This window comes from Tamandua tetradactyla, chromosome 6, assembly GCF_023851605.1.
Source record: "Tamandua tetradactyla isolate mTamTet1 chromosome 6, mTamTet1.pri, whole genome shotgun sequence".
Classification (NCBI taxonomy): Eukaryota; Metazoa; Chordata; class Mammalia; order Pilosa; family Myrmecophagidae; genus Tamandua; species Tamandua tetradactyla.
This window is the reverse complement of record NC_135332.1, coordinates 88,006,193-88,032,687: the sequence shown is the minus strand read 5'-3', so window position 1 is coordinate 88,032,687 and position 26,495 is coordinate 88,006,193. Positions and strand designations below refer to the sequence as shown.

At 55.5% G+C, this 26,495-nt stretch overlaps 1 protein-coding gene across 1 annotated transcript in view; it reads right to left on the bottom strand.

Moving 5' to 3' along the window:
- Positions 1-25,681, bottom strand: part of KCNK9 (potassium two pore domain channel subfamily K member 9) — a 99,752-nt gene extending 74,071 nt beyond the window's left edge. The window contains exon 1 of the mRNA XM_077163190.1: positions 25,399-25,681. Within this exon, the coding sequence (XP_077019305.1) occupies positions 25,399-25,681 (283 nt within the window). The remainder of the gene's footprint in view (positions 1-25,398) is intronic.
- Between the last annotated feature and the right edge of the window lie 814 nt (positions 25,682-26,495).

The window sequence follows — 26,495 nt, the reverse complement described above, 5'->3', positions numbered from 1 at the left end:
GTGCAAAAATGCTACCAAAGACACAGCCCAGGTTCCCTTTCCTTCTGCTGCAGCCAGGGGGTGGGGGTTCACCCAAGCCCCTCTCCCCCTCCAACGGAGAGGAAAGAATTCATCCCACAACTCTGGGCTCACTGTGCCCACCGCCAGGGCCCCTCCAAGGCCAGGTGTGAGATCTCTGGTACCATCTGTCTGTGGGGAAGGTGGGTCCTAGTGTAGTAAGTAATTTTGGTCCTGTTTTAGTTTGCTAAGCTGCTGGAATGCAATATAGTAGAAATGGAAAGGCTTTTATAAAGGGAATTTTAAAAGGTTACAAGTTTACAGTTCTAAGCCTATAAAAATGTCTAAACTGAGGCATCCAGGGAAAGATACCTTAGTTCAAGGAAGGCTGATGGGTCTAGAACACCTCTGTCAGCTGGGCAGTCACGTGGCTGGCATCTGCTGATCCCTTGCTCCTGGGCTCCATTGCTTTCAGCCTCTATTCTTGTGGGGGTTCCTTAGTTTGCTTCTCTGGGGCTAGGTTTCTTATGCCTCCCTTAGTTCTCTCCAGCTTCTGGCTTGCTTAACATCTCATGGTGATGTCTGCTGGGCTCCAAGCACCTCCAAACATCTGAGTCTCTGCTTTCTCTGTCAACTCTGAAGTTTCTGTCATTTCTCCTAAATATCTCCCCTTTTAAAGACTCTAGTAAAAACTAATCGGGACCCAACTGGAATGGGTGGAGTTACATCTCCAAGTAATCAAAGGGTCACACTCACAGGTGGGTGTGTCACATCTCCATGGAGATAAACCAATCAAAAGATTCTAACTTACAGTATTGAATCAGGACTAAAAGAAACAGCTGCCTCCACAAGATTGAATCAGGATTAAAACATGGCTTTTCCGGGGTACATAATACTTTCAAACCGGCACAGGTCCCCAAAAGAGGTCAGGCCTTTGTCCCAGCTCCTGGGAGTCACTTCTTAAACCGTGGAATTTGCCCAGTGATGGGGGTGCCTCTGCCATTCATGATGCCCCTCCAGACCACACCTGATAGTTTATGCTAATGAGGTATAGGTGGTCCCCTCCATGGCTGGTGCCACCAGAGGCCCTGGGCAGGGCTGGCCAGTACACGGTGAGAGGGCTGTGTCTTTGGGTGGCACCTGTCCCACCCGGGAGACTGAGGCCACCCCCCGGGCACGGAATCCAACAACACACCTGTGTGATGAGCCCCACAAAAAATCTGGGCACCAAAGTGCAGCTTCTCAGCTGGCCACACATGAGACGTGGCAGGGGGTGGCCAGGCTGATGTCAGGGGGACGGGACAATGGCAGCTTTGCCCCTGGGGACCCTCCCGTGTCATTCCTTGGCATCTCTTCTCACGGCTGGTCCTGATTTTGTCTCCTTTTTGCTTTACAAAAACTGTAATTGTAAGTATAGCACTCCCCTGAGTTCTGTGAATCACTCCAGCAAGTTAGTGAACGTGAGGGGGGTAAGTGGAAACCCCAAAATTTGCAGCCAACTGGTCAGAAGTGAGGGTGGCCCTGGGAGTCCCCAAATGTGACATGGGGGCAGCCTTGTAGGCACATGACTGTAACCCGGGGCCCCTGGGCCCCCTGTTTTACAGAGGAGATGCTCAGGGCTCTCTGCATAACATGAGGAGAGGAAAGCCAGCATTTGCACCCGGGACCCCTGACCCTAGGCTCCAGCTCTGCCCAGGTCATGTCTGCCGCCCCGATCTGGTCCAAATGACCTACCTCCTCCCCTCAGCCTTGTGCCAGGCCTTCTCCTTTTTAGTGTGCGTGTTTTCAGAGCCCATTTCAGAGTAACATGCATTGAATTCAGGGACCCCAGGTTGTCTAGCTGATGCCCATGCTCCCTTCTTCCTCGCTAAAAGAGCCCCAGTTTTCTTCCAATGGACATGTGTTCAGGGGCAGCAATGGACCCATCAGTTCCATCCATCTATGGAACTGATGGTGCTTCTTGGAGAAGGAGTTAAGCGGTCAGGACAAGCAGGGCTGGAGACCCCAGAGGCCCCCAGGAGAAGAGACAGGGGGCCTGCAGAGCCCCTGGACATGGCGAGCGCTCCCCTGGGAGTGACACTGAAGGCTGTGTCCTCCTGGATGGCACCGAGGGACACACACGCCCCACCCCACAAAGGCTTCCCCACCCTGGGACCTTAGAATCAGACACACTTGGGTCCAAATCCTGGCTCTGAGTTTTTGGCTGCAGGAGCTACAGGAAAATTACTGCCTCTCCCCCAGCCTCGGATCTGCCAAGCCCAGGAAGGAGCAGAGGTGGGGGCTGAGTGAGACAATGATGTTTGCGATGGGCAGCGCCTGGATGAGAAATAAACCCTGAAGCCCTTCGGGGCTTGGGACCAGGACATATCCCCTCACCTCCTGCTGCCCTTCCCCCCCACACACACACCTGCCCCCCACGGGCTTTCCATCTCAGTCCTGCCTGGAGCCTGTGGGTCTCCCTGCCCCCGGGTCACCATGCTTCTCTCCCAGAAGCCTCCTGGGTGGACACTGGTGGCATACGCAAACCCCGCACGTGCGCCCACCTCGACGCAGGCTGGACTGCATTTCCCAGCCTCCCTGCAGTTGGGGAGGACCACGTGACCCGGCACTGGTCAAGGCACTGTGGACAGAAGTGACCCACGACCATGTCCAGGCCACCTATGAAAAGCATCCTGCAGGAGCCTCCGAGCCCTCCTCTCCATTGGGGGGATGGAGGGGGCTCCAAGGAGCTGGAGGAGGGCAGAGCACAGGACAGAAGGCACCTGGGGCCAAGCCAGCAGGTGATACAAAATACACTTGGGCTCAGCCACGGAGCCTGGGGGCTGTCTGTTATACAGCAGGTGCCTCTACTGACTCAGGCACCTCTCAGGCTCCTCTCCCAGTGATAAAATTGTGCAGTGGCAGGTCCCTCCTAGAACTTCCCCCAGCTCTGTGCCCACCTTGCCATCACTGGCTGGGTACGTGTCTGTCACCCTTGTTGGCCTGCAGCTCTTAAGTGAGGCACACCCTGTGATATACCCCTTTCTGTTTCCCTTGCTGCAGCTGGTACAGACTTGTCCATTTTGCCTTGTGAACACCATGTTTTTCAGAATAGGGCCCCCTGCCCTCCAAGGTGCCCCCAGCCTCAGCCTGCACCTGGTTCTCTGAGAGGCAGAGCTTCCTATGGGCCAGGCACCACCTTAAGCTCTCCTTGAGTAGCTGCTTGCATCAACTGTTGTGAAAGAGAGGCCCAGAGGAGGTGCCCCGTGGCTGCAAAGGTAGGCTCAAACCCCAGAAAGCCGGGCTCCAGAACACACGTGCTGTCTCCATGGGCAGCTGGCCTTGTGCTGGGCCCTCCTGCCCACCTCCCGGAGCAGACGCATATCACACTCCACCCTCTGGTCAGAACACCCCCACCACCACCAAGAAAATGCAACCTTCCACAGCAGGGTCAGCTCAAGAGTTTTCATATCCATACGGCATGGAAAACAACACGGCTATGGGGAGGCCGGTCTACACTGACCTGAAGGAATGCACACGCCTTTTCAGTGTGCATGTTTTCAGAGCCCATTTCAGAGTAACATGCATTGAATTCAGGGGCCCCAGGTTGTCTAGCCGATGCCCATGCTCCCTTCTTCCTTGCTAAAACAGCCCCAGTTTTCTTCCAATGGACATGTGTTCAGGGGCAGCAATGGACCCAGCTGAAAACACCCTGGGGAGCCCACACACCACATACCCAGCCAGTGACAGCAGGAGTCAGCACGAGGTGTGATAGGTGGGACAGTGTCGCCCCAAAACACATGTCCATTGGAAGCTCAGAAGCGACCTCACTTGGAAATAAGGTCTCCGCAGGTGTAATTAGCTGAGATGAGGCCACGCTGGGATAGGACAGGCCTAATTCCCATGACAAGCATCCTCTGAAGACCGCCACGTGGAGACACCTGTGCAGTTGAGGCTGAGCGAGCCTGGAGGCAGGGAGGCTGTCTCCACCAGAAGCGGGAATAGGCGAGGAGGGTTCCCCCTGGGTTTTGGACTTCCGGCCTTCAGAACTGGGTAAGAATCCGCTCCTGTGGTTTAAGCCCCCGGTCGCGGTTCTGTGTCATGGCAGGATGCTTGGGAAGCTGGGTTCCAGAAGAGGCTTCATGTCCTCTCCTTTGTTCTGCCTGGAAAGCCCGAGCAGGGAGGCAGGGTGGTGGCCCAGGAGGTAGGAAGGAGCCTGATCCTTGACCCCTTCCCCAGGGAGCCATCCCGGCCCTGGCCTGCTGACAAGAGGATGTCCTATTATGGGGTGAACCCTGCACTGGCGAAGCCACAGGGGTCAGTATCCTTGCACAGAGCTCCCCACGCCCTTACTGCTACGGGCAGAAATCTCTCCACACCAAGATCACTGGCTGTGCTGTCCCGAAAGAAGTGAGGGTCAGCATGGCAGGGGCTGGGTGCTGGCCCAGGCCAGCATTCTCCCCAGTCAATCTTCCCAGCAGTCCCACATTACAGACGAGAAAACAGATCAGAGAGGTTAAAGAGCTCACCCCAGGTCACACATCTGGGATTCGAACCCAGGTCTTTTCCAAAATGACTGTGTTCCTCCTTTACAGGAGGTGAGAATGAAGCCAGAGAGGGGAAGCAGCTGCCCAGAGTGGTGGCAGAGCCAGAGTCCAAATGGATTCATTCATTCGGCAAGCATTCACTGAGCCCTCCCTCTGTTCTGAGACCAAGTTAGGGGCTGGGGAGGCAGAGCAGAGGAAAAGGCCCCACCCTGGCCAGGATGGTCTGGGGGCCTGCGCGCCTGCCCCCCACCCCACCCACACACAGTTCTCTTCCCCCTGCACCACCTGGTCCCGCCCCACGCCTGCAGGAGCCATGCCCGGGGCCAGCAGGAGCTGGCAGCTGTCCTTCCGGCTGGCAGAGCCCCTGTCCAGAGGGAGCCAAGGGCAAGCTCCTGGCCTGGCCTTTGCCAGCATGGCAGAGCAGAAAGGACCAGAAGTTCCAATGCCGCGGTCCTCCGGTCAGAGGACAAAAAGGACCGCCCCTGAGCCTGCCGTCCCAGCTCCCCTTCCTCTGGAATTTAAGTGAGGGCCCCAACTCTAGCTGGAAGGAGGATACCTGTCCTGGGCCTACAGGGGGTTCTAGAGGCTGGCTGGGTCCCACACACCTCTAGGGGGGCCTTGTGGCAGATTCGAGGGAGGGGACAGTCCTGGGGCTGGGGGGAGGGGGTGGGCAGGAAGGAGGGATGCCATCCCCGTGCAGATCGGGGGAGAGAGCTGCCCTCCTCTATGACTTCAGCATCTCAGCTCTGTCTCTGCTCCTCCCCTCGCCGGCCCCTGCCCCTGGCAAAGTCTCCACCGGGCTCACCTGCATGGAGACTCAGCCTGAACACCCCCTTCATCCCCATTCTGGGCCCTGCAGCCCACAGCCTACTTGCTGCCGTGGCATCTTTCACAAGTGCACCTGGTGTCACATCACAGCTGGGAACTGGCCGAGTGCACGTACCAGGCCTTCACCTGTCTGCTCTCTCAGAACCCACACTGCCCTTGGAAGTTGAAGCTCCACTTCGCCAGCAGGGAAACCAGGGCACACATGGGGCAAGGAGCTTGTCTGCAGCCGTCTGCGAGTAGATGGCTGAATGGGGCCATACCCAGTTGGTCTCATTCTCTCATCCAAGAGCTATGTGAACCAGCCCCCTCCAAATCCCTCTCCAAGATCTGTGGGGAAAATTCCAAACTCTCTACCAGCCTCCAGGATCCTACCTCTCCAGCCTCAGCGCCTGACCACCCTTCCATCCCTAGCCTGCCACAGGGCCTTTGCACAAGCTGTGTGACTCCCTTGTCCTGGAACACTGCTCCAGCCCCATCCCAGCTAAGTAACTTCTCCCCAAGCCTTCACTTTTTAGCTTAAATGGCACTTCTCTCAGGGATGCCAGCCCTGACCACCTGGCCCAAATTCCATCCCACCACTTGCTCTCATGCACTCTCCTTTCTTTCACAGCTGGCCCCCACGACTTGCAGTTTCAAATGCATGTGTCTTCACTTGATTGACAACCGTCTCTCCAAACATGTAGACTTTTGTCTGCTTTGTCTGCCTCCAAACCACCAGCAACTGGTGCAGAGCCAGCCCGGGACAAAACGGACACGTGAGGGTAATAATAACGACAACAACAACGATGACACCCGCCCTTTAGCCATTCTGCACCACGGGCTGGTACAGGCCCAGCTTGTACATACATCATCTTATTTCACCCTCACACACCCTCTGCCAAGCAGCCGTCATCCTTCCTGCCTCCCTCGTGAAGACGCTCAGCTCAGAGCGTGCCATCCACTCACACCACAAAGAGGCTGGGCGGACCTGAGTCCCCAGCCAGCTCTAACCACTGAGCCACCTCCTCTCCTTAACGTGCTGCTCAACAAAAGCTCCCTGAGTGCAGAAAGAGCAGAGGGGCCTGGAACTGGAAAGACAGAGGGCAGGGGGCACAGACTGTGCTAAAAGAACCAGCAGGCTCAGCCCAGAGCACAGCAGGGAGGCGAGGAGGCTGGGAGAGAAGGAGGGTTCGCTGGGAAGAGCCTGTACATCTCAGGGATTTGCACTTGGCCCCGGGAGCTGGGGAGGGACAGGAGCTGCTGGCCTGCGGGTGTTCTCCCCATACCACATGGCTGCGAGATGGCATAGCAGTGGGCAGGAGGCCATGGGGCTGTCTGCTCCCTGTGCCTTAAGGAGTAAGAGTTCCCCAGGTTGCCAAGGCCACCTTCTCCAGTGAGGCCAGCAGGGGGTCAATCCACCATCCTGGCGTGGGGTGCTGGGCCACCTGGAGTAGGCACCAGGGGCCCAGAGCCCTGCTTGGGAGGGAGAGGGAGACGCGCTGCTTAATGCTTGGGGCTCACACTAACAACTGTCAGTTATCCGCCCGGTGGCATGTGCAGCCCAGGCAGTTGGAGCTACTCCAAAGGGAAGCACCCAGGAACAGTGGACCGGGCAGGGAAAGAAAGGCCCCTTTCAGTGGCCTGCTCAGACTGAAGCTCCCAGCTGTCCACAGGAACCAAGCCAGGCCCTGCAGGTACCCTTAGATTTGGAGGAGCAGCAGCAGGGTCAGCTGGCACTTTGGGGAGAGCAGGGAGAATGGGGGTACAGGGACAACCCTGGCTCCCATGGGCGGAGGGACGCCCTTCCAACCAGACCACCCACCACTTCTTGCAAACACCGGCCGTTCAGATTAGTGGGCTGTTGCTTCTGAAGGACTTGCTTTTCTTAAAGACCTGGAAAACATTCTAGAACAATTAAATATAGCTCTCGTGAAAGCTGTTCCATTTACATGGCTGTGTTCATTCAACAGACATTCTCAGAGGGCCTGCTCGGTGCCAGACGCTGGCGGACAGATACCTTGGACACAGTGAGATGGACAGCACGGCCCCTGCCGAGAGGCACAGGGGAGGGGCAGGAAGACCGGCTTGGGGAGAGCTGGGCAGAACACGGACTGACAGGTGCTGAGATAATGGGGGGCCTAAATCTGCAGTAACACACAGGAGGGGGAGCCAGCCAGCTGGTGGGGGGCTTCCCAGAAGGGGATTCTCTAGGGGAGCCCGGATGGTTAGGACCCCGTTCCAGAGTCCGTGTGTAAGAGGCAGGGGTGGAGGAGGGACAGGGCTGAGTGGTGGAGCTTGGATTTCAAAGGCCGTGGGAAGCAGTGCATTTGTACTGGAGGCCAGTGGGAGCCATTGATGGTTTTTGAGCAGGGGAGCGACTTGATGGCTCCGTGACTGGCTTGATGCACATCAACACCAGCCTTGAATCATCTCAAAAACATAGGCAAATGGGAGGCACGGAGCGAGTAACGCATCTTAACGCAGCATTGCCTAATGCCTGGTGCCCCCCGCCAGCATTTTAAAAACAACTGCTTAGGTCATTCCCAGAGGAAGCCAAAAATGAGCGAGGGCTCCTCTGTGTGCCCAGAAAGGAACCGGGCTGAGCTGGAAAACAAAACCCAAAGAAAAAGAACCAGGGTATCTCCAATGGCCAGGAATCCTGGGTCTCGGGGAAGGGAGACAAGCAGCAGGCACTGGGGAAGGGGTGCCAGCAGTCCCCTTTCTGCAGAATCAACAGGATGAGGTCCCAGCTGAATGGCCAAAGCCCCCCTGAGAGGCAAGAAGAAGAGAAGACAACAGCACTTAACACCCCTCCTTGCAAGGGGTCCCTGCAGGACCCGGGAAGGAAGGCTTAAGGGGAAAAGCCATGTCCTGCAGGCAGTGAGTTCTCCCTCGCTGGAGGGAAGGAACAGGAGAGAAGGGCAGGTGTCTGGACACCATGCAGGAGAAGGTGGCAGAGAAAGGATCAGCCCTGTGCTGGCAAGCCTGGCTTCCTCGGTATCCCCACGCCCGTCCCCACCCTGGTGACAGCATCCCCCCACTCTGCAGCTCAACTTCGTCTTCCCTTTGGATTCTTTTTACAGGGGACTCTTGGGACATCCTGGAACTTCAAATTAAATAGCAAGTGGCCTCTCTCTTCTGCAGGAGGTTGGAGAGTTTCCACCTCCATCCTGTGGAGACTTCAGAGTTAACCAACCTACCCAGGGAAACTAACACCTAGTCAGGGCGGGCAGATTCGCCAAGAGGTGGTGGCCCCTCAGGCTGCTCCCTGACACATCTGAGAGCTCAGAGCACTGTCCCTGTCAGAAGGCCAGGCCGCCAGAAGGTCCCCTTGCCCCGGATCTGCAGCAAGCTGGGGGGAGAGGGGCTTGGGCCCCCCAGGGTGGGCCCAGAGGGTTCTTCTAGCATGGTCAGCCTGCCTCACCCTCTTCCTTTAGCACACAGGACTGGGGCCAGGCCACCTCCTCTCCAACCCACGTGGGCCTCCTTAAAACGCCTGCCACCCAAGCTAAAAGTAGACCCTAAGGAAGCAGGAAGAGGAGATCTGAGCCCCTATGGTTCACCTGCCCTCCGGACCACACTTCCTCTGCCTGCTATAACAAACTGCCACAACCCGGGTGGCTCAAAGCAACAGGTCGCCTGGCTTCTAAGGACACTCCTGCATGTATGCGGGGTCCACCTGTGTAATCCAGGGCGGTCCTTAACTTGATTACACCTGCAGAGTCCCTTTTGCCACAGAAGGTGATCTTCACAGGTTCCAGGGAGTGGGATGTGGCATCTCAGGGGCACCTTTATTAAGCTCGCCACACTCTGCTTTACAGATAAGGAAACCGAGGCAGGGGGTCACTCAGCGACTTGTCCGGGTTGTGAACCAGCAAGGGAGAGGCCAGATATGGACCTGGGTGTTGACTCCAAAGCATGAGTTTCCTCTTGCATTGGCAGCTGCCTGCCAGCGTTCAGGCCCAACGCTCATGCCTCCTTCCCGTGCCCTCCAGCCACCCGCCAGCACGCTCCTTAGAGAAGGCGGCTGGGGACATGTGGGCTGGGTTGGCCCACCCCGGCCACGCCCCCTTCTGCAGTCAGCAGCCAGTGATTGGCCTACCAGCAGCCGTGGGCCCCACACCTGGCCAATGAGATGGGAGTAGAAATAGCTGGGCGGGGCTTCTCAGTAGCCACAAAAGGGGAACTTTCGCCCCCTTTCCCTCCTCGCAGCCTGGAACAGGAACGTGAAAAACACAAGGGCAGAGGCCCGTGCTCCAAGGAAGACCGAGCAGACGTTTCTGGGATATGCCACTCAGATGTCCCCGGGTGGCCCCACGTGTTCTCGTCATCTCCAGGTCAGCCAGGGTGCAGCGTGTCCTCACTTACGTCCCAACACTCCTGTGACCCCAGCGTGTCAGGGCTCAGGGGCGCTGAATGACAGCACGTGAGGACACTCACATGGTGATTTACTGCCAGATGTTTCTGATAATAGGAGCCACGACATGTTGCACGTTTCCTTTTTTGTCCTTACCCCTGAGAAGCCAAATAAAAATCTGTCCTGGCCCTTATGGAGGTAAGCAGGCATGAATCACTGCCCCTTCACCCCAAGAGCCTTTTGAACTTAACTTTATACCTTCTTATGCCTTTCCTTATAAGCTATGTCAAAAGAGACAAGAACAAAATAAGTATAAAATTGATCTCTCTTTTAGTCTCTAATATCTTAGAGCAGTTAGAAGTAAAAACCTAAAATTGTGGAATTGTAACCCATGCCAAACTCTGAAATCTGTTCTACAACTAATTGTGGCGCTGTGCTTTAGAATTTATTGCTTTTTCGTATATATATTATTTTTCACAAAAAAAGAAAAAAAAGTCGATTGTGATGATAAAAAAAATATTCCTTCTAGCCTCCTAGAATATTTCTGCAGCAGCTAGAAGGAAAAATCTTAGAAGATCATGTGGTAGCCCATGACAAACTCTGGGGTCTGTCCTGTAACTACTTGTTAAAGAGTGCTTTGAAAACTATTGCTTTTCTTTACTTTGTACATATGTTACATTATACAATAAAAAAGTTTTTAAAAATGAACAAAACTCTAGGAAACATATGCTAATAAAAAGAAAGCTATCACAGCAACAACATCAGGAAAAAGTAATGTAAGGCAAAAAGCCTCAAATGCAATAAAGAAGCTTGTTTTTACAAAGGCAAATCTGTATGCATGAAAAGGAAATAGCAAACATGGATTTTTATGCATCTAACCACATAGCTTCAAAATACACAAACTGAAGCTGTCAGAAATACAAGAAGAAACTGAGAAACCACAAGCGCTAGAAGACACACTAACAGACATCTCTCAGAAATTAAGTAGACAAAATAATAATAATAATATCAGACTATAAAGGAAGGGGCAGATTTTTGCCTTTCGAACCAGGCAGATTAAAGTAAATGAGTGAAGTGGCCTGATGTAAAGGGTTATGGAGACTTCAGTGAGCTCGACACAACACATGCTCCATTTAAAGCATTAATATTTTTTAAATAATGATAATTCAAAACACTGTGTATGAACGGAACTAGCAGCTTTGTGAGCTGATTTAGGCACTAAGCTACTAGTTTTCAACCCTTGAACAGGCTTTGAAAGCATAATAAAGAAGTTTGATTTAACAGACATTACGTAGAACTTTATACCTAACAGAGATACGTCCTTTTCAAATATCCATGGAACACTACAAAAAGTAATCATTAAGCTATGAAGAAAAAGCACAATGCATTTTAAAATTTAGAAGTCATGCATTAGAAATATATTAGCTATTGCAAGTGTTTGGGATGCAATAGCCAACTTTATCCTCTCAAAAACCCTGAGGGCTACTGTTATAATGACCGTTATTGTGATTATTGTTATCCCCATTTTATAGATGGCAAAAGCTAAGGCCTAGAGAAGTTGCATTACAGGGCCAAGGTCACCCAGTTAGTAAACAGCAGAGGTAGGAAGGGACCCAGACAGTCCAGCTCCAAAGCGCCGGCTCCTAATCATTATGTATGCTGGTCTCAAACGGTTATATACCCAGAAAAGCCATGTTCTTTTAATCCAATCTTGTGGGCAGACCTGTTGTTGGCTAGGACCTTTTGATTAGGTTGTGTCCATGGAGATGTGACCCCACCCATTCAAAGTGGGTCTTAATCCACTTACTGGAGTCCTTTAAGAGGGAGACATTTTGAAGAAAGATGGAAGCTTGGAGAGCAGACACAGACATTTGGAGACACAGAAGGAAATCCCCCCAGCAGAAGCCAAAAGAACCCACAGGAGCTGAGAAAGGCATTTTGAAACCAACCCAGGAGAGAAGGAAAGCAGATGTCGCCATGTGTCTTCCCCTGTGACAGAGGAACCTGGGACATGATTGGCCTTTCTTGAGTGAAGATATCCTCTTGTTATTGCCTCAATTTGGACATTTTCATGGCCTTAGAACCAAACATTTGTAAACTAATAAATCCCCTTTGTAAAAACCAATCCATTTCTGACATATTGCATTCTGGCAACATTAGCAAACCGAAACACTGGGCTAACCTGCTCCATGGCCAGGAGAGAAGCTTTAACCATAAAAAAAATATTGCAAAAGAGTGTGTGTGGTTGTGTGTGTCTGTGTAATTTTAAAACACACACACATATTTCAAATAACACTTGGAATGAAGGAAAAGATTGAATATGAAATTACTTACAAACAAAGGATTGAGAGACCTCTGAGATACAGCCAAAGTGGCATACAGAGGAAAACGGATAGCCTTTAATACAGTTGTTTAAAAAAAAAAAGCAGAAAGTCTAAGTGACTGTCTATGTGTGAAGCTAAGACAAGAAAAAGAAATACAACTAAAGCAGGTAAAATAAGTGTTTAATAAAGATAAAAGGCAAAATCAATAAAATACATCATCTAACTCATAAAACCAAGAGCTGGTTCTTTTGAAAAAAATCAATAAGTGCTGGCAACAATCCCAATTTTCTTTAAATCATAGATGGGCCAAAGAAAATACATATCCAGGCCAGGCGCAGTGGGCAGCTCTGGAAGTGGCTGAGGACTGGACTCTGGTGGCAGAGAGTCATGTCTGGTTTCACGTTTGGTTTGAGTTTTTTAAAACTTTTTACTATATCAATTTTCAAATCTAAACTAAGGTAAAGAAAAAAGCATAAGACACCCCCAGATATGAATAATCAAGTGTCAACAATTAACTCACGGCCAGTCTTGTTTTCTCTAAACCCCCACCTACTCCCCATACAACTCAGATCAGTTTGAAGCACATGCCAGACATTTCATTTCCCTTATAAGTGTTTCAGCATCTATCTTGTAAAGATAAGGACTCATTTATTATACACAGCCATAATAAACTAATCACATGAAATAACATAACATTAATATGTGTGTATGTGTGTTTAAACTATAGAGGTACTACAAACCTCCTATAAAAACTCTAATTTAGGAAAAAGTTTAAAGGAAGCACAGTAAACGTAATACACCCCAAAACACACCGAGGGAGGCATGAGCAGCCACAGCCTGCAAATGGAGACAAGAGGCTGAAGCAGCAAAATGGTTTGCCTGCAGTCGAACCCTCGATGACACATCTGGGGGTGCCACGGCACCACACCAGCCTTTTGACCTATCACTGGATTTTGAGACCAACAATCACTTAACAAACGGATGTGGCAATCTTCTTGACCAAACAGATAACCTCACGTTCCTATACCTGTTAGGGTAGAAACCCAGCATTTATTGGGTTCCTACGAGATAACACCTGGGCCTGGCCTTCTTTGTGATCTCATTTAATCCTCACAGCAGCTGTGGGATGCAGACGGGTTGTCCGTTTTGTGGATGGGAAAACAGCACATGATCTGAGAGCTGAGGAACAGGCAGAGCATGAACCCAGACTGCAGCTCAGAGCTGTGCCCTCTCCACTGCGCCAGGCAGCTAATTGTGAAGGGCTGGGTGGGGCTTGGCAAGAGGGGCCGGCCTGCCCGCGCGATGAGAAGACCATGCCCCTGCCTTGCTTGGGCAGACTGTTTTTCCCCCACCCCTTGACTCTGGCCTGGGTCCTATGACTCTCTTTGGCTAATGGCCCATGGAAGAGGTGACACTTGCTTTTGCCACTTTCTCACACCTCTGTGTCACCAAGGGGAATGGACACCATGGCCTCCCCAGTTGACTTGCAGCCCAGCAGTGAGAAGTGGCTGCCCGGCTGGCTGAGCCACAAATGGGAAGCATGATAAGTGGTTGTTCTTAGAAGGCTCTACAACGGTGACTGGCTTGTTACACGCCTCTAGCTGACTGATACATAAGGTCTAAAGGAGCAGCATAGAACAATACACTTACACACACAGGCCTGGAAGCCAGACTGCTTGGGCCTGCCTCCTGGATCTCACTGGCTGTCTGCCCTTGGGCAAGTTGCTTAACCTCTTGGATCTTTCCTGATCTGTGAAATGAGAATACATGAACATATATATCTCCTCGGTTGAAATTAGATGAGCTCATGTCCGTAAAAGGCCAGAATCCCACAGGCAGGCCATGGACAACAGCTATCATGTGGCAAGAGAATGAGAGGTTAGACTTGTCCTGGGGTGCTCTGGCCAGCAGGACCAAGACAAGCAGGTGAGAGTCCTTCTTTTTCCTCTTCCTTGGTGCTAACATTGCGGCCGCAGCTTCCTCTCCCAGTTAATTCAGTGGGGCGATGTGCGCCCCGCCGTTGGACAGTTTGAGAAAAGATGAGGGTAGGCCGAGATGGCTCTGGGTCCCTCTTGACTATCCAACAATATTCCTGAGGCTGATTCTCCCTGAGGCCAAGCCCGTGATGCCCCTGGGCTGGTGAACAGGACCTGGGACAGCATGAGGAAGTGGCTGAGTTGTAAAGGAGAACATGCTGGGCAGAAGGCTTGGGTTTAGCTTCCGAGCTCCACTGTGTGTCCCCAGGCAAGTTACTGGGCCTCTCTGAGCCTCAGAGTTGAATCCCTACCCAACCTGTTTCACAGGGTTACTGGACAGGTGAAAAAGGGGACTAGATGGGATCCTGCTTTGCAAACCAGACAAAACCAAGGACAAGCAAAGGCACATCGAGGAAAAGCTCTCTACCTCCTGAAGTTCTCTCTTCCGGCAGTCCAGTGGAGACGAGATGTGGCAAGCATGCCACCACCGCCCATTCTACGCCATGACAGACACGGCCAATCAATTACACGCAGCCCTCCTTCCCACTGTGACTGCTTCTCAGTATAGAGTTCCAATGAAGGTGGCCAGCTGGCTGGCCCAGTCTGGCAAGGCCAAACTTCCCTGTCCCCAGAGCTAGACTGCAACCCACTGGCCCCCTTCCCTTGGCTGTCTCCAAGGTGTCCAGGGGGGGCAGTGGGTTTCCAGGCCTTTATAATTGCAACTTCAGGTTCCCTAGGATTGGGGACAAATGTGGGTTTTCATGACTGCAGGCACCAGCCTTCCAACCCCACAGGACCTCCTCCAGGCTGCCTCTAAAGACACGCCAAGAGTGCTAAAACACTGTGCCATAGCAGTAAGAACGCAGAAACATCTCCGAAATTGCCGAGGGCTGCTGAAATCGCAGTGAAACCACAGTGGACCACGCTTATGCCACGGCTCATGAGGGTGAGGGAGCAACAGCACCAGGGAACCCAGCACTGGGAGCAAACCCTTAAAGGAAGAACCTAACACACTCGACCCACGCACAATGACGCCCAACAAAGCAGTATTTATAATCCACAACTGAGAAAAAGGAAAAATGCTTTGTCACTAAAAACAGAGGAATGGTTGCATAAATGAGAGTACGTTCATTTGATGACATATAGCCATTAAAATAAGCTTCCCTTAAGAAAGGGAAGGTAGAAATGCAAGGTAAAATTTGATAGGAACTTAAGAAACAGGCTCTGAAAAGTGGAGATTGCTACAGACACTGTGGATTTCTAGCCATGTGAGTCTCCTCTCCTTCCTCACCATCAGAACCCCAGTTTGGGTGGAGCAGCAACATGTCCCAGTTTAAAAAAAAAAAAGTACACTTGCCAGACTCCCTTGCAGCTAGAGTTGGATCTGAGACACGGTTCTGGCCAATGACATGTGAGTAGATATTAGTCAGTGAGCTGCCCAGGAAGGCTCTTTAGAAAGAAGAGAGCTGGAAGACACATTTGACTTTTGCTCTTCTTTTCCTTCCAGGAGCTCAGCTGTGATGCTGGAGCTTGAGCAGCCACGTTGGAACCATGAGGCAACCAGTTTGAGAATGAGAGCCAAGCTGAGATGGCTAAACAGAAGGAATCTGCATCTCTAAAGGTATTGCGGAGCTACCTGCCAGATGATCTGCCTGCCCCAGGCTCCTTAACTGAGAAAAACAAAACCCATTTGTTTGAGTCACTGTTACTCAGATTCTCTGTCACAGATAGCTAAGACAATCCCTAACCAATTCATCCTATTGAAAATGATAAAAAACAATGGGAACATTTGGAGGAAAACAAGGAGGTAAACCCGGAAAGCTGCAGCTATTCTTGTATGTGGGCATCAGGACCGCAGGTGAGCTGTGGGATTTCTTCTCCTCTCTTGAGGAACTCGCTCTGCTACTGCTTATACTTCATCTTCTCCGTAATGAAGAACTGCCATGTGAGACAAGCTCTGCCTTCCACTCTCCAGCATTTAGGTTCCAAAAAGACCTACCCCAACTGCCTGAGGCCCGCAGCACTCCCAATGCTCCCCAGAGGCCGTCATCTCCCAGGAAGAGGGAAAACCACCTAATTAGGGTCAGTCTTGGGGCAGGGAGACCCCCTAGTCTCCAAGGGTCCTTGGGCCCGGGCACGGCAATCTTGGTCAGAAGCTCGGCCTGGACCCGGGTCCCTGCCATTATCTCAGACCAGGAGCCCCGGCGCTGCCCGCACCCAGTAGGCCAAGCCCCACAAAAGACTGCCCCAAGCCCTGCTCCTGGTGTGGAAGCCAGGCACCCACTCTCCCGTGCTCCCTAGCACCACGCATCCACCATGCCCTCATCCCCCACTGTCCCTGGAAACCCAAGTCAGGGATCAACAGCCCCCCTCCCCACCCCCAAGACCTTCCCCAGCTCAACCACTTCTCCCTTGTCTGCCCTGCTAGACAGCTTCCATGGAGACCCCCACCCCCACCCCGCGGCCATGGGTTGGGGGAGCTGGCATCCTCTCCCATTCTGCAGCAGAGGCTCCAGGGAGAAATCACCAGGGCTGGTCTGCCCCCGGGGATATGTGGCCATATCTGGAGACATTCTCACATCACGGCTTGGGTCTGAGCAGCGCTACTGGCTTCTCCTGGGTGGAGCTTGGGGGGCTGCAAGACAGCCTACGCTGCATAGGCCGGGCCCCGCCATGGATGGAGCCAGCCCCGAGGGTCCCTGGGCCGAGATGACAGCCGTCGGGAGCCCCAGGTCTCCCAGGAGGATGGGCGCCTCTGCGCAGGGCTCCAGGATCCCCTCCGCAGCATTCCCCGTGTCCTCGCCAGCCAGCATGCTACAAGCATGGAGGAAGGAACACAGCCATGGGCACCCCGGAAGCCCCTGACAGAGGCAGGAGGCTCTCCCACAGACCTTGCACATGCCCACGGGCCTGGGGGCCTAGGACCCAGGGAGAGGCTTCACAGTCTGGACCCCGAGGGGAAAGGAACCTGCAGCTGCCCTTCCAAGTGGACAGCCCCCCAGCTGCCTGCTCGCTCTCCCTGCTCCACTACCCGTCTCCTGCAGGCCTAGCACACCCCTCAACCTCACGACGCCCCAGATGCAAGCACCCACCCAACAGGTCTCTGACAGGGCAGCTACGGGGCCCTCAGATACCCCTACCACATGCTTTGTGTGCTTACCAGCTTCCTGGTCCCTGGACAATACGTCTCAGTCCTGACAGTACATCAGGCAGTCAATCAACAAACGCCTCCCACAGGCCTGGGCATGCCAGGGGCTGGGCAGGGTGGAGTTGGGGGAGGGGAAAGGAGGGCTAAAAGGGCAGGGTTGGGGAGAGGGCTAGCCAGGGTGCACAGAGTGGCCAGTCCATGCAGAGGGAAGCACAGAGAAGGTTCGTAGTTGGGAACTGGCAGCAAGTCCAGTTAGAGGACACATGGGTGAGAGCACGGAAGAATTGGAGTACAGGCTGTGGCTGGGAGGGCCGGGCAGGGCCAGGCAACATGACAAAGGGGCTGCAGGGTGCAGGGACCCCCCTGTCTCTCCAGTCTGGATAAAAGCAGGCCCGGCCTTACCATCTCCACGGAGGCCTCCACCTCCCCGAGCAGGTTTTTACCTCATACACCCGGCCGGGCCAGCGGCCACTCACAAGGGGAATGGAGGGACAGTGCTTTCTACCAGGCACCCCACCCCCTCACCAGGGTCCTGTCACCCAGTGTCAGAGCCTTGGGAGGGGAACAGCTCACCGCTGGGCAGGACGAGCCCTCAGCAGCCACCTTGTCCCACAGCCTCCACCTCGCACCTGCCACCAGTCCAGAGGCACAACCGAGCCGGGAAAACGTCACCCCCAAGCCCGGCTCTGTGTAGCTCCTGCCATGGCAGAGCCAGGGTACACTCGGTGTCCAGTAAGCATGTCCTGAGCCTGCAGGACACCGCGGCCTGGCTAGTCAGGGGAGATTGAGCCGACTGAGCCCCCAGCCCTGCCCCTGGGGTCTGCCAGGGAGACTGAGGCACACACCTGGGACCGGGGCTCGGCACTCCAGACCCAAGAGGCTCACGGGCTTGGGGGGTGGGGGCTATATAGGCACAGGAGCAGATGGTCTTGCCCAAGGAGGGGCAAAGGGGACTTGGGGAAGGGGGGTGCACCGAGAGCGAGGGGAGGAGGTGTGAGCACAGGTGACCCGGGCAGGGTGGAAACTGGAGGATAAGAGGGGGCTTTGGGCCTGGGTCTGCCTCTTGGGGGGTGGGCTGCACTGGGGGCTTCAGGATAGAGAGCCCCAGCCTTGTCATCCTGCATGCTAGCTTGGAAATTCTTTCCCAGGGACAGCGAGAGCTTGGCAGCCCCCAAGGGCCGTCTCTCAATGCACATGAGGCGAGGGGGCCTCAGGCAGCCCTGCCCAGGACTGGGATCCTGCAACCCAGGCGGGGTGGGGGTGTCGTGTCCAGGAGCAGCAGGTAGGTGGGAAAGAGAGCAGGGGCTGCCCTGGGGACCCCTCCGTCTCACCACCAAGGCACGCAAACCGCAGGGCCTCCCTCGTCTGTGCTGGGTTCCAGTACCTCTGATCCTTATAGGGACTCACAAAGCTCAACTCCACTTCCCTCGTTTCACAGAGGAGGAAGCCAAGGTGGAAGGATGTGCCTCGGGTGGGGCCTGACACAGAGCTGTGCCACCCGGGGTTGTGCCACTCTGGGACCTGCCCCTGGCCCCTCCCTGGAGGAGCCCCTACCACCCAGCCCACGATGCATCATGACCTGTTCCCAGAGGGGAAATTGAGGCTCCCCCTCGGCTGGCCAGGACTTGCCCGTGGCTCTCCTGCTGACTGGCCCAGCATCCGTCCTGCCACCCCATCCCTACCCCTCTAGTGTGGCCCCAGTGTCAGCTGGTTACTGGGGCTGTGGGTGTAGGGGGGGAGCCGGCTCAGGCCCAGAGCCCCCACTCAGCCCCCACTGCCCCCCGAGCAGCTACCCCTCGGGGATCGCTCAGGGCCCAGCTGACCCCAAGGCCCCGGGCAGGGGCACAGTCAGGAATGGCCCCTGAGGCCAGCAACCCATCAGCTGGAGGCACCCTCCTTTCCCCAGGCCAGCAGCTGACATCTGCCAGCAAGTCCCGAGCCGCCGGGCCAGGCAAACACGCACTCACAGGTACACCTAAATTTTCTCAGCATTCCCTCCTGCAAATTCTTTCATCAATCATCCCTTCCCTTCGTCCACATAATTCTGCTTTGTGCTCAGGGACCAATGCCAGTGCCTGTGTTCAGGTCCAACCCAGCCTGGACAGACTGGGGCTGAGGAACACAGGGTAGAAGTTTGCATGAACTAGAAGCTCAAAACAAGTCAAGGCATGGATGGGCTGCCCAGAAAAGCTGGGTGGTGCCAACCAGGGGCCTTAACAGACAGGCAGCACCGAGAGACAGGGGCAGGCCAGACTTGGAGTGGACTCCTGGGCCACACAGCTCAGAGGAGAGGGGCAGGCTAGGGGAAGGACACTGGAGGAAACCCAGGGGGGCTATCTCCAAATCCCTACAGGCTGCCCCGAGAAATGGATGAGCCAGGCACGCCTCAGCCCTTTGCTGGAGAACTGGAAGCTCCGGGGTGGGTGGTCTTAGCGAAAAAGAAGGAAGGGCTTTCCAGAGGTAGAGGTGCTCAGAGTTGGGACAGGGGGAAAAGGGACCCTTGGAATAAAATTCCTAGGAAACAAGCAGCAGAAGCTGGCCACGGAGGCAGATGCCACCGAGGCAGTCCCCTCAGCCCAATTCTCGCTTCTGGAATTCCCCTAACTGGGGGACTCTTAAGAGCACCCATTGCCCATCCCCCACCCCCCATTATTGGCCCATATGCACAGGGCCCTTGCAGGGAGCCGGGACCAGCCATGCTGCACCCTTCCCCGGGTCCTCCTGGCCTCCTGCCGAGTCTGGTGACTGTGCAGTGCCGAACTGTACACAAGGGTGGCACCTCTAAGGCTGGCAGCCCATCCTCCCGGGCCGGGTGTGCACACGTGGAATGAAGTGAGCGCCTCTCCCGCGCCCTAGGCCTCGGCCCCTACTCCCAGTTCCAGTTTCTAATTAGACGTCCCTCAGGTCTAACTGAGGTTCCTCCTCAGGTAACGACCACAGAGCCCGGCCTTCCCTTTAAGAGAGGACCCTGCAAACACGCACACACCTCCTTTCCACGTGACTGGACAACCAGAACCTCAGCATGCATCTAAACGCATACTCATGATAGCATGAGGTGATGAGCTCCCCGTCTCTAGAGGTATTCAACAAGAAGCTGACTGATGAGGGGGATTCTGGGCTGCTCAAGTTTTGTTCTTTGGTCCAAATGCTGGGCACATGAGCATGATTTGCTTATGAGAATCCACTGAGCAATACACTCATATGTGCACATTTCTGTATGAACATTATACTTTGATAGAGATTTTTAAAAGTTAAAAGCAACTGGGATTGGCTGACCATTTGGCAGGAAGGGGATGGAGCTGGAGCACCCTGGCCCTGCAGGGCTCTGGGCAGGGGCCTAGGGCTCACCTGCCACTGAATGCCTCAGGCCAGCAGTGCCGCCACCCTGGCTCATGGAAGGTGCTGGATGAAAACCCACTGATTGGGGGAAGGAGTGAGTGCATGGGTAGTGGATGGATGGAGGTTCGCTAAGTGGGAGGAAGGGCGGGCACAAGGAAATGGAAGCATGGATGAGAGGCATGAAAGGGCCAGTGCGTGGAGGAACCGAGGGAGGCTAAGGCCTGTCCCCCTCTCTGCTCTGACCTTGCGGGTCTTGGCTGGCCAAAGGGACCAGGGAAAGAGCAGGTGAAAAAGGTGGGTGCCTCAAGCACCCAGCTGATGTCTCCATCAACTCACAGGCAGCCGTGTGGCAGATAATGCCTGAATGAGAAGAAGCCCCTCCCTCGCCCTGCTGCCCTGCTTTCCTCCAGTCACCTACAAGCAGGCTGTACTCCCCAGAGGGCCCAGTGCTCAGTGCACTCAGCCCAGATCCCAGGAGGGCTCAGGAAGGGCTTTCTGGCATTGGCTGAAACTCCCTGGGAATTAACAAGGCACCCTCCTACACCCAGATCCCATCGTGGCGTGTCGCGAGTCTTCCCAGAGGAAAAAGCATTAAGACACAGGAAATACTCCACCAACCCATCCCTGGCTCCCAGGACAACTCCAGGAGCTGCTGACTGCCTGGGGCGGGGGGTAGGGAGGGTGAGGTGGACACTGCCCTGTCTGCACCCCTGCGTTCCCATGTGTCACGTGGGGTAAGCCAAGGATGAAGTGAAACCCGTGCCTCACCCGCATCTGCCGGCTGGCACCCCCCGCCCCGTTTCCCTTCTGCAGCCCCTGCTGGAGGAATGGACACAAAAGACACTCCAGACTTGGGCAGAAGAAATGGGGCACAGATTGGGGAGGCAGTTCAGGGCAGGTGGAAACCCAGGAAGACTTCCTGAAGGGTGAGGACCTGTAAGAAGAGTACAAAGGGCCAAGCACGGATCAACCCCTCTGGGCGGCCACAGCATGGTGGCTTGGGACAAGTGAAGGTGGCTATGGGCTCAGCCGTCTCCATACTTTCTGCTGAACCTCAGCTGGATTCCAGCTCCCCTCCTGCCTGGAGGCCAGGCCCCATCTTGTCATCGCTGCTGTCCCTGGAGCCTCGGAGGCACCTCAGGACCAGAGGCCAGGGCAGGGTTCAGCAAGGGTCTGAACCGGTATCAGAAACTACACCAGGGAGCGACAGAAGAAAAGGAGGACGAAGCTTTCCCTCTCATGAGGCCCCTGTTTGAGGTTCTGCTCATGGGCGAGAAATGGGGAAGAAGAACCCAACATATTCTGCTTTCAAGTAGGTGCAGGGTCTGGAGTAAAGAAACCCCAGACCCTGCAAAACTTTCTGGGAATGCCTGTCCGCCCCCCTGGCCTGCACAGGCTCCTAATCCCTCTGCCTGAATGCACAGAGGGCCTGGGGAAATATTGCCTCTCGTGTGTCTCTCTCCCTCATGAAGAAGGAGAAAAACCCACATCTTTTTATGGCAGGCCAGACCCTGCCGAGGAGATCTGACTTCTAAGCATGGTGTCTTCCTTTTTAACCATCTTGAAGGTGGTAAGAACTGGGATGGCGGATTTCAGATTCAATGGGTAAGTGTCACACAAGTCCCATCTCTGTTACATCTGGGGTGGTAACTTACGGCAGGACCTAATCCCGGCCTAAAGGGCCCACTATTGGAAAGTTACATGCTTGCTCTGGGGGTCCCCGAGACCCGCCCCTACCCTGGGCCTTAGTCCTAAGTACAGCAAATTCCAACAAAGTCCCCAGAGCCATCACCTCCCATGCCCACCACTTCCATCAGCCAGCTAGGGCAGGAGCTGGGATTTCGAAGCTTCCCGCTGCTCAGACCAGCAGGTACCCAGAATGGCTTTCCATCTGAAAGTGAGCACTGGAATGTTCCACAGGTCTAGGGCTCCGCGAGTTTAGAGCAAAACAGTACAGTCTCCTGCAAGTGGCCCAGACATCAAAAGAAGCCACCAGGCAGCTTGGGTCAACGATGCCACTGAACAGGCCCTGTGTGGAGCCTGGCTGCACCCGGGCTCTTTCCCTACCATGGCGGCAGTGGCTGTGCCTGCAGCTTCCCGGACAGCGTCCTGGGCAGGGGCAGCGGCTCATCCCCTCCAGACCCTTTTATGACAGCGCAACCACAGAATCAATGCCAAGTGGTAATTGTGTGTTTTTAGAATCCATGTCACAGTCCGAGCTCTTAACTGCATCTGTGGAGATGCATTCAGTAGCAGATGGGGGGGGGGACCCCACCTCCGAGAGAGTTGGATGCAAAGTTGAAGCACGCTGGAGAAATCGCTCAAGGTTAGATTAGAAATAACAACACCCAGGAAGATTAACCTGACCCATTAATATCACTGTCCAATAGGAGACAATCCCTCAGAGGGCCTGGTTTGGGGCTGGTTTTTGTTCTAGGCCCAGGAGCACCTTAATTTGCATTTATATTAAAAAAAAAAGAAGAAGAAAACAAACAGAATTAGCTGGGAAGGTGCTTTGTTTCCTGTAAATTTGAGCTCTTCTGCTAAACAGCTTCTTAAGGCAGAGAGAATGAGGCTCGGCCTCTTTCAGAGAACACTAATTAGATACCCACTAAACCTTAGGTGGGGGTTGGGCAATGTCCCTCTGCAGTTGGGGAAACTGAGGTTCGGAGTCAGGAAATGACTTCCCCATGTGGCAAACTGAGATAGGACTGAGATTCCAAGCCAGGTCTATAAGTTCAAAGTTAGGTGTCTTTCCACCAAGAGGAAGCTGTTTTAGGACAGTCTTTTTTGGCTCACCTTACAAAGATATATTTCAACCTGCCTGGCTAGAAAAGCAGCTGAAAATCCGAAAAAGGAAGAGGGAACTCGGCATATTCATCAGATGCTCCTCTCATCCTGGACAACAGGAGACACCACACACACACACACACACACACACACACACACACACACACACACACACAGAGCCCCCAGCCCTGGCTAAGAAATCACCCTCGATTTGGCCACACTTCCCTTGCCACACTCTTCTCTTTGAAGTTTTAAACATTTAAAGCACATGCCCAGAGCCACCCATCAGGATCCATTAAAGGAACACACCTCAGTAAAACTTGATTATTCCAACACTTCATTGCTTAAGGCAAACTGCAACATCTCTGGGTTTTTCCTGAATCCAACCCTCTCTCAAAGTCTGTGGCTCAGTTCTTGGACCCCCGGCAAACGATCTCAGCATCACCAAGCTGATCCCTTTCCCTGGTCTAGAGAACTAGAGGCACCTTTGGGTGTGGCTGGGGGTGGACTTCCTCCCACGCCCCCAGCGGTGGTCAGTTTGGGAGGCGTGTTCATTTCTTGCTCTCCAGTTCTCGGCACACAGGCCCCTGCCCCCAAGGCACGCTGCCCTGTGCAGCTGTTGTGGCCGCCACAGCCCACGCTGCAAGTGTCAAGACAAATGACGGCGAAGACCGGTCCGCTGTCCCAGATGCTGGACAGCACTGTACCGGGTAAGGAGGAGAGGACTTTTCCGTGTTCTCACAAGGGGGCAAGGAGCGTGAGGCCAAGCACCAGCACAACCAGTACAGCAGAGACAAGAGGACAATCTCCTTCTAAAACATAAAAACCTACACCAATGAATTAAACATCTAAACAAGATGATTCTCTAAAAAGTCTCTGCAACCAGACAGGGAAGACAGGCTGTCCTGTGCTGGAGCTTCTTGCTGCATATGGCACTGAGCAATCTCGGTTTCAGCATGCACAGCTTTCCAGACAAAGAGAAATAGCAAGGGGGAAATTAAAGGAGGAAGGCCAGAGAAGCAAGGACAGGTAGACAGCAGGACAGGGGAGGAGGCCTTTTCTCAAGGTCCAGGGGACAAAAGAACTGGGGAGTACAGGAAAGGAGCCCGGTGAGCAGGCAGGCACGTTGGCGGACAGGTCCAAGGAGGTGGCCGCGGAAAGGTGGGGGATGCCGAGATGGGGCAAGTTACAGAACTACATAGAGAAGCCACCACCTGCCACGCAGGGCATTGGCCACCTCTGTGTGGGGGTGGGGGGGAAGGACCTACTCTAGTTTAGGTCTCAAAGTGCAATATGCGCGAGTTTCCAAAACCCCTGGCACAGTTGGGGATATGGCCAAGCCTCCATAGACTGCCTGCTCGGGCGGACCCACAGGCGTTGGGAGGTTTACCACCTGGTTCCATTTGTGGGCAACATCCAGCCTTCCTTTCCCCACTGTCACAGCCCAGGGGAGCCGGCAGGTCCTGCCCTGCCCCCACCCCCACCCCAAACACCCAGAGGCAAACTCTCCTCCCCCCTCCCCGGGCCTGGAGCTCCCAGGCTCCGGAACTGGGCAGAGGGGCGGGGACGCAGGGGAGCTGAAATCTGGGCACAGAGAAGAGAAGGTTGGAGGGGAAGGTGGGGGCCCGAGGCTGGCGAGGGTCAGCGCCTCCCACGCTCCAGGGGCATACCCCCACCCCCACCCCCACCCGCGTCCTTTTCCGCGCGCCCGGGTGCCAAGACAGCCCTCTCCAACTCCCGGAGAGGTAGTAAGTGTAAGCCTCGGGAGCCCGCACGGCGCAGCCCAGCCCGCGCCGGGGCGGTGGGTGGGTGGGTGTCTACGACGGGATTATTCTTAGCGCTCCACTCTCATCGCAAAAGTGGCGCCTCCGCTCTGCCGGCTCCCGCACGCTCCGCCCGGGGCTCGCCCGCCCGGCCCAGACACCGGCGCGAAGGGGAACGCCGGGTGGGGTCCCCGAGACGCAGGAGAGGCGTGGGCTCCCCGGAGAGGAGGGGGCGCGGCGGGAGGGGCTCTCCCGCGAGAGGCTGCGTTTTAACCCTCGGCGCCCCGCACCCCAGCCCCGCGCGCGCTCAGCGCCTCCCTGGCCTCCTCCCGGGGCGCGGGGAGCCCGGCGGCGGCGCGCCCAGCCCTTACCTATGGTGGTGATGACCGTGATGGCAAAGTAGAAGGAGCCGGCGAATTTCCACTGGACGCCGGCGCGGTGCGGCTCGGACTGCAGGATCACCAGCTCCAGCTGCCGGTAGTCCTCGCCGCTGATGTTGTACTTCCCCTTGATCCGGATCTCCTCGGCTTTGAGTTTCTCCTCCTCGCGCATCTCGTGGTCCGACTCGAGGGCGTCGAAGACGGCGGCGCCCACCAGCAGGTAGGTAAAGGTGCAGACGATGAGGGACAGGGTCCGCACGTTCTGCCTCTTCATGGCCGCCAGCAAGGAGCCGGCGCGGGGGGCATGTCCCGCAGGCTCGCAGCCGCGCGCGTCCCACTGCAGCGCCCGGCGGCCGCCGCCGCCGCCTCCTCCGCCGCCGCCGCCGCCGCCTCCAAGTTGTAACCGGCGGCGGCAGCAGCAGCAGCAGCACCAGCAGCAGGGAGGCGGGGGGCGGGGAGGCTGGGGGGGCCCCCCTCCGCCGGGGCCGCCACCGCCACCGCCGCCACTGCGAGGCGGCCGGCGAGGCAGGGGCGGCGCGGGCCCGGGCTCGGGCGAGAAGGCGGATAGGCACAGGAGGCTGCTTGAGCGCCGGGGCCAGGCGTCCGGGAGCCCCGACACCCTGCGCCAGACCCGGCCGAAGTAGCCCGCCCCACTGCGCAGGGCCATGCACCGCGGCCCCGCCGGGCACCCCGCGGGCCGCGCGGCCCTCCGCCCCCCGCCCCCCGCTCCCGCCGGCCACGCAGGGGCGGGAGCGGGAGCCGGAGTGCGGCCCGAGGGTGGCCGCAGGGGCCGGCGCCCCTCGGGGTCCGACTCCCGGGCGGCGGCGCCGGGCAAGGAGCCGGCAGTTCTGCGCGCGCCCGGCAGGACCGCCTTCCCTTTTTACCCCTCCTCGCCCCCCACCTCGGTGGGGGGTGGAAAAGTTTGCGAAGTGGCGGCGTCTCCGGAGTCCCCTGCGAGCGGGGAGGGGGCCGAGCAGGTGCGGCGGGCGGGGCACCCCGAGGCCCAAAGGTCCTGGCGCCTCGCGCCCACTCGGGCGCGCGGCGGGCGACGAGCGGGCGGCGAACTTTGCTGGGCTCAGCCCCCCAGG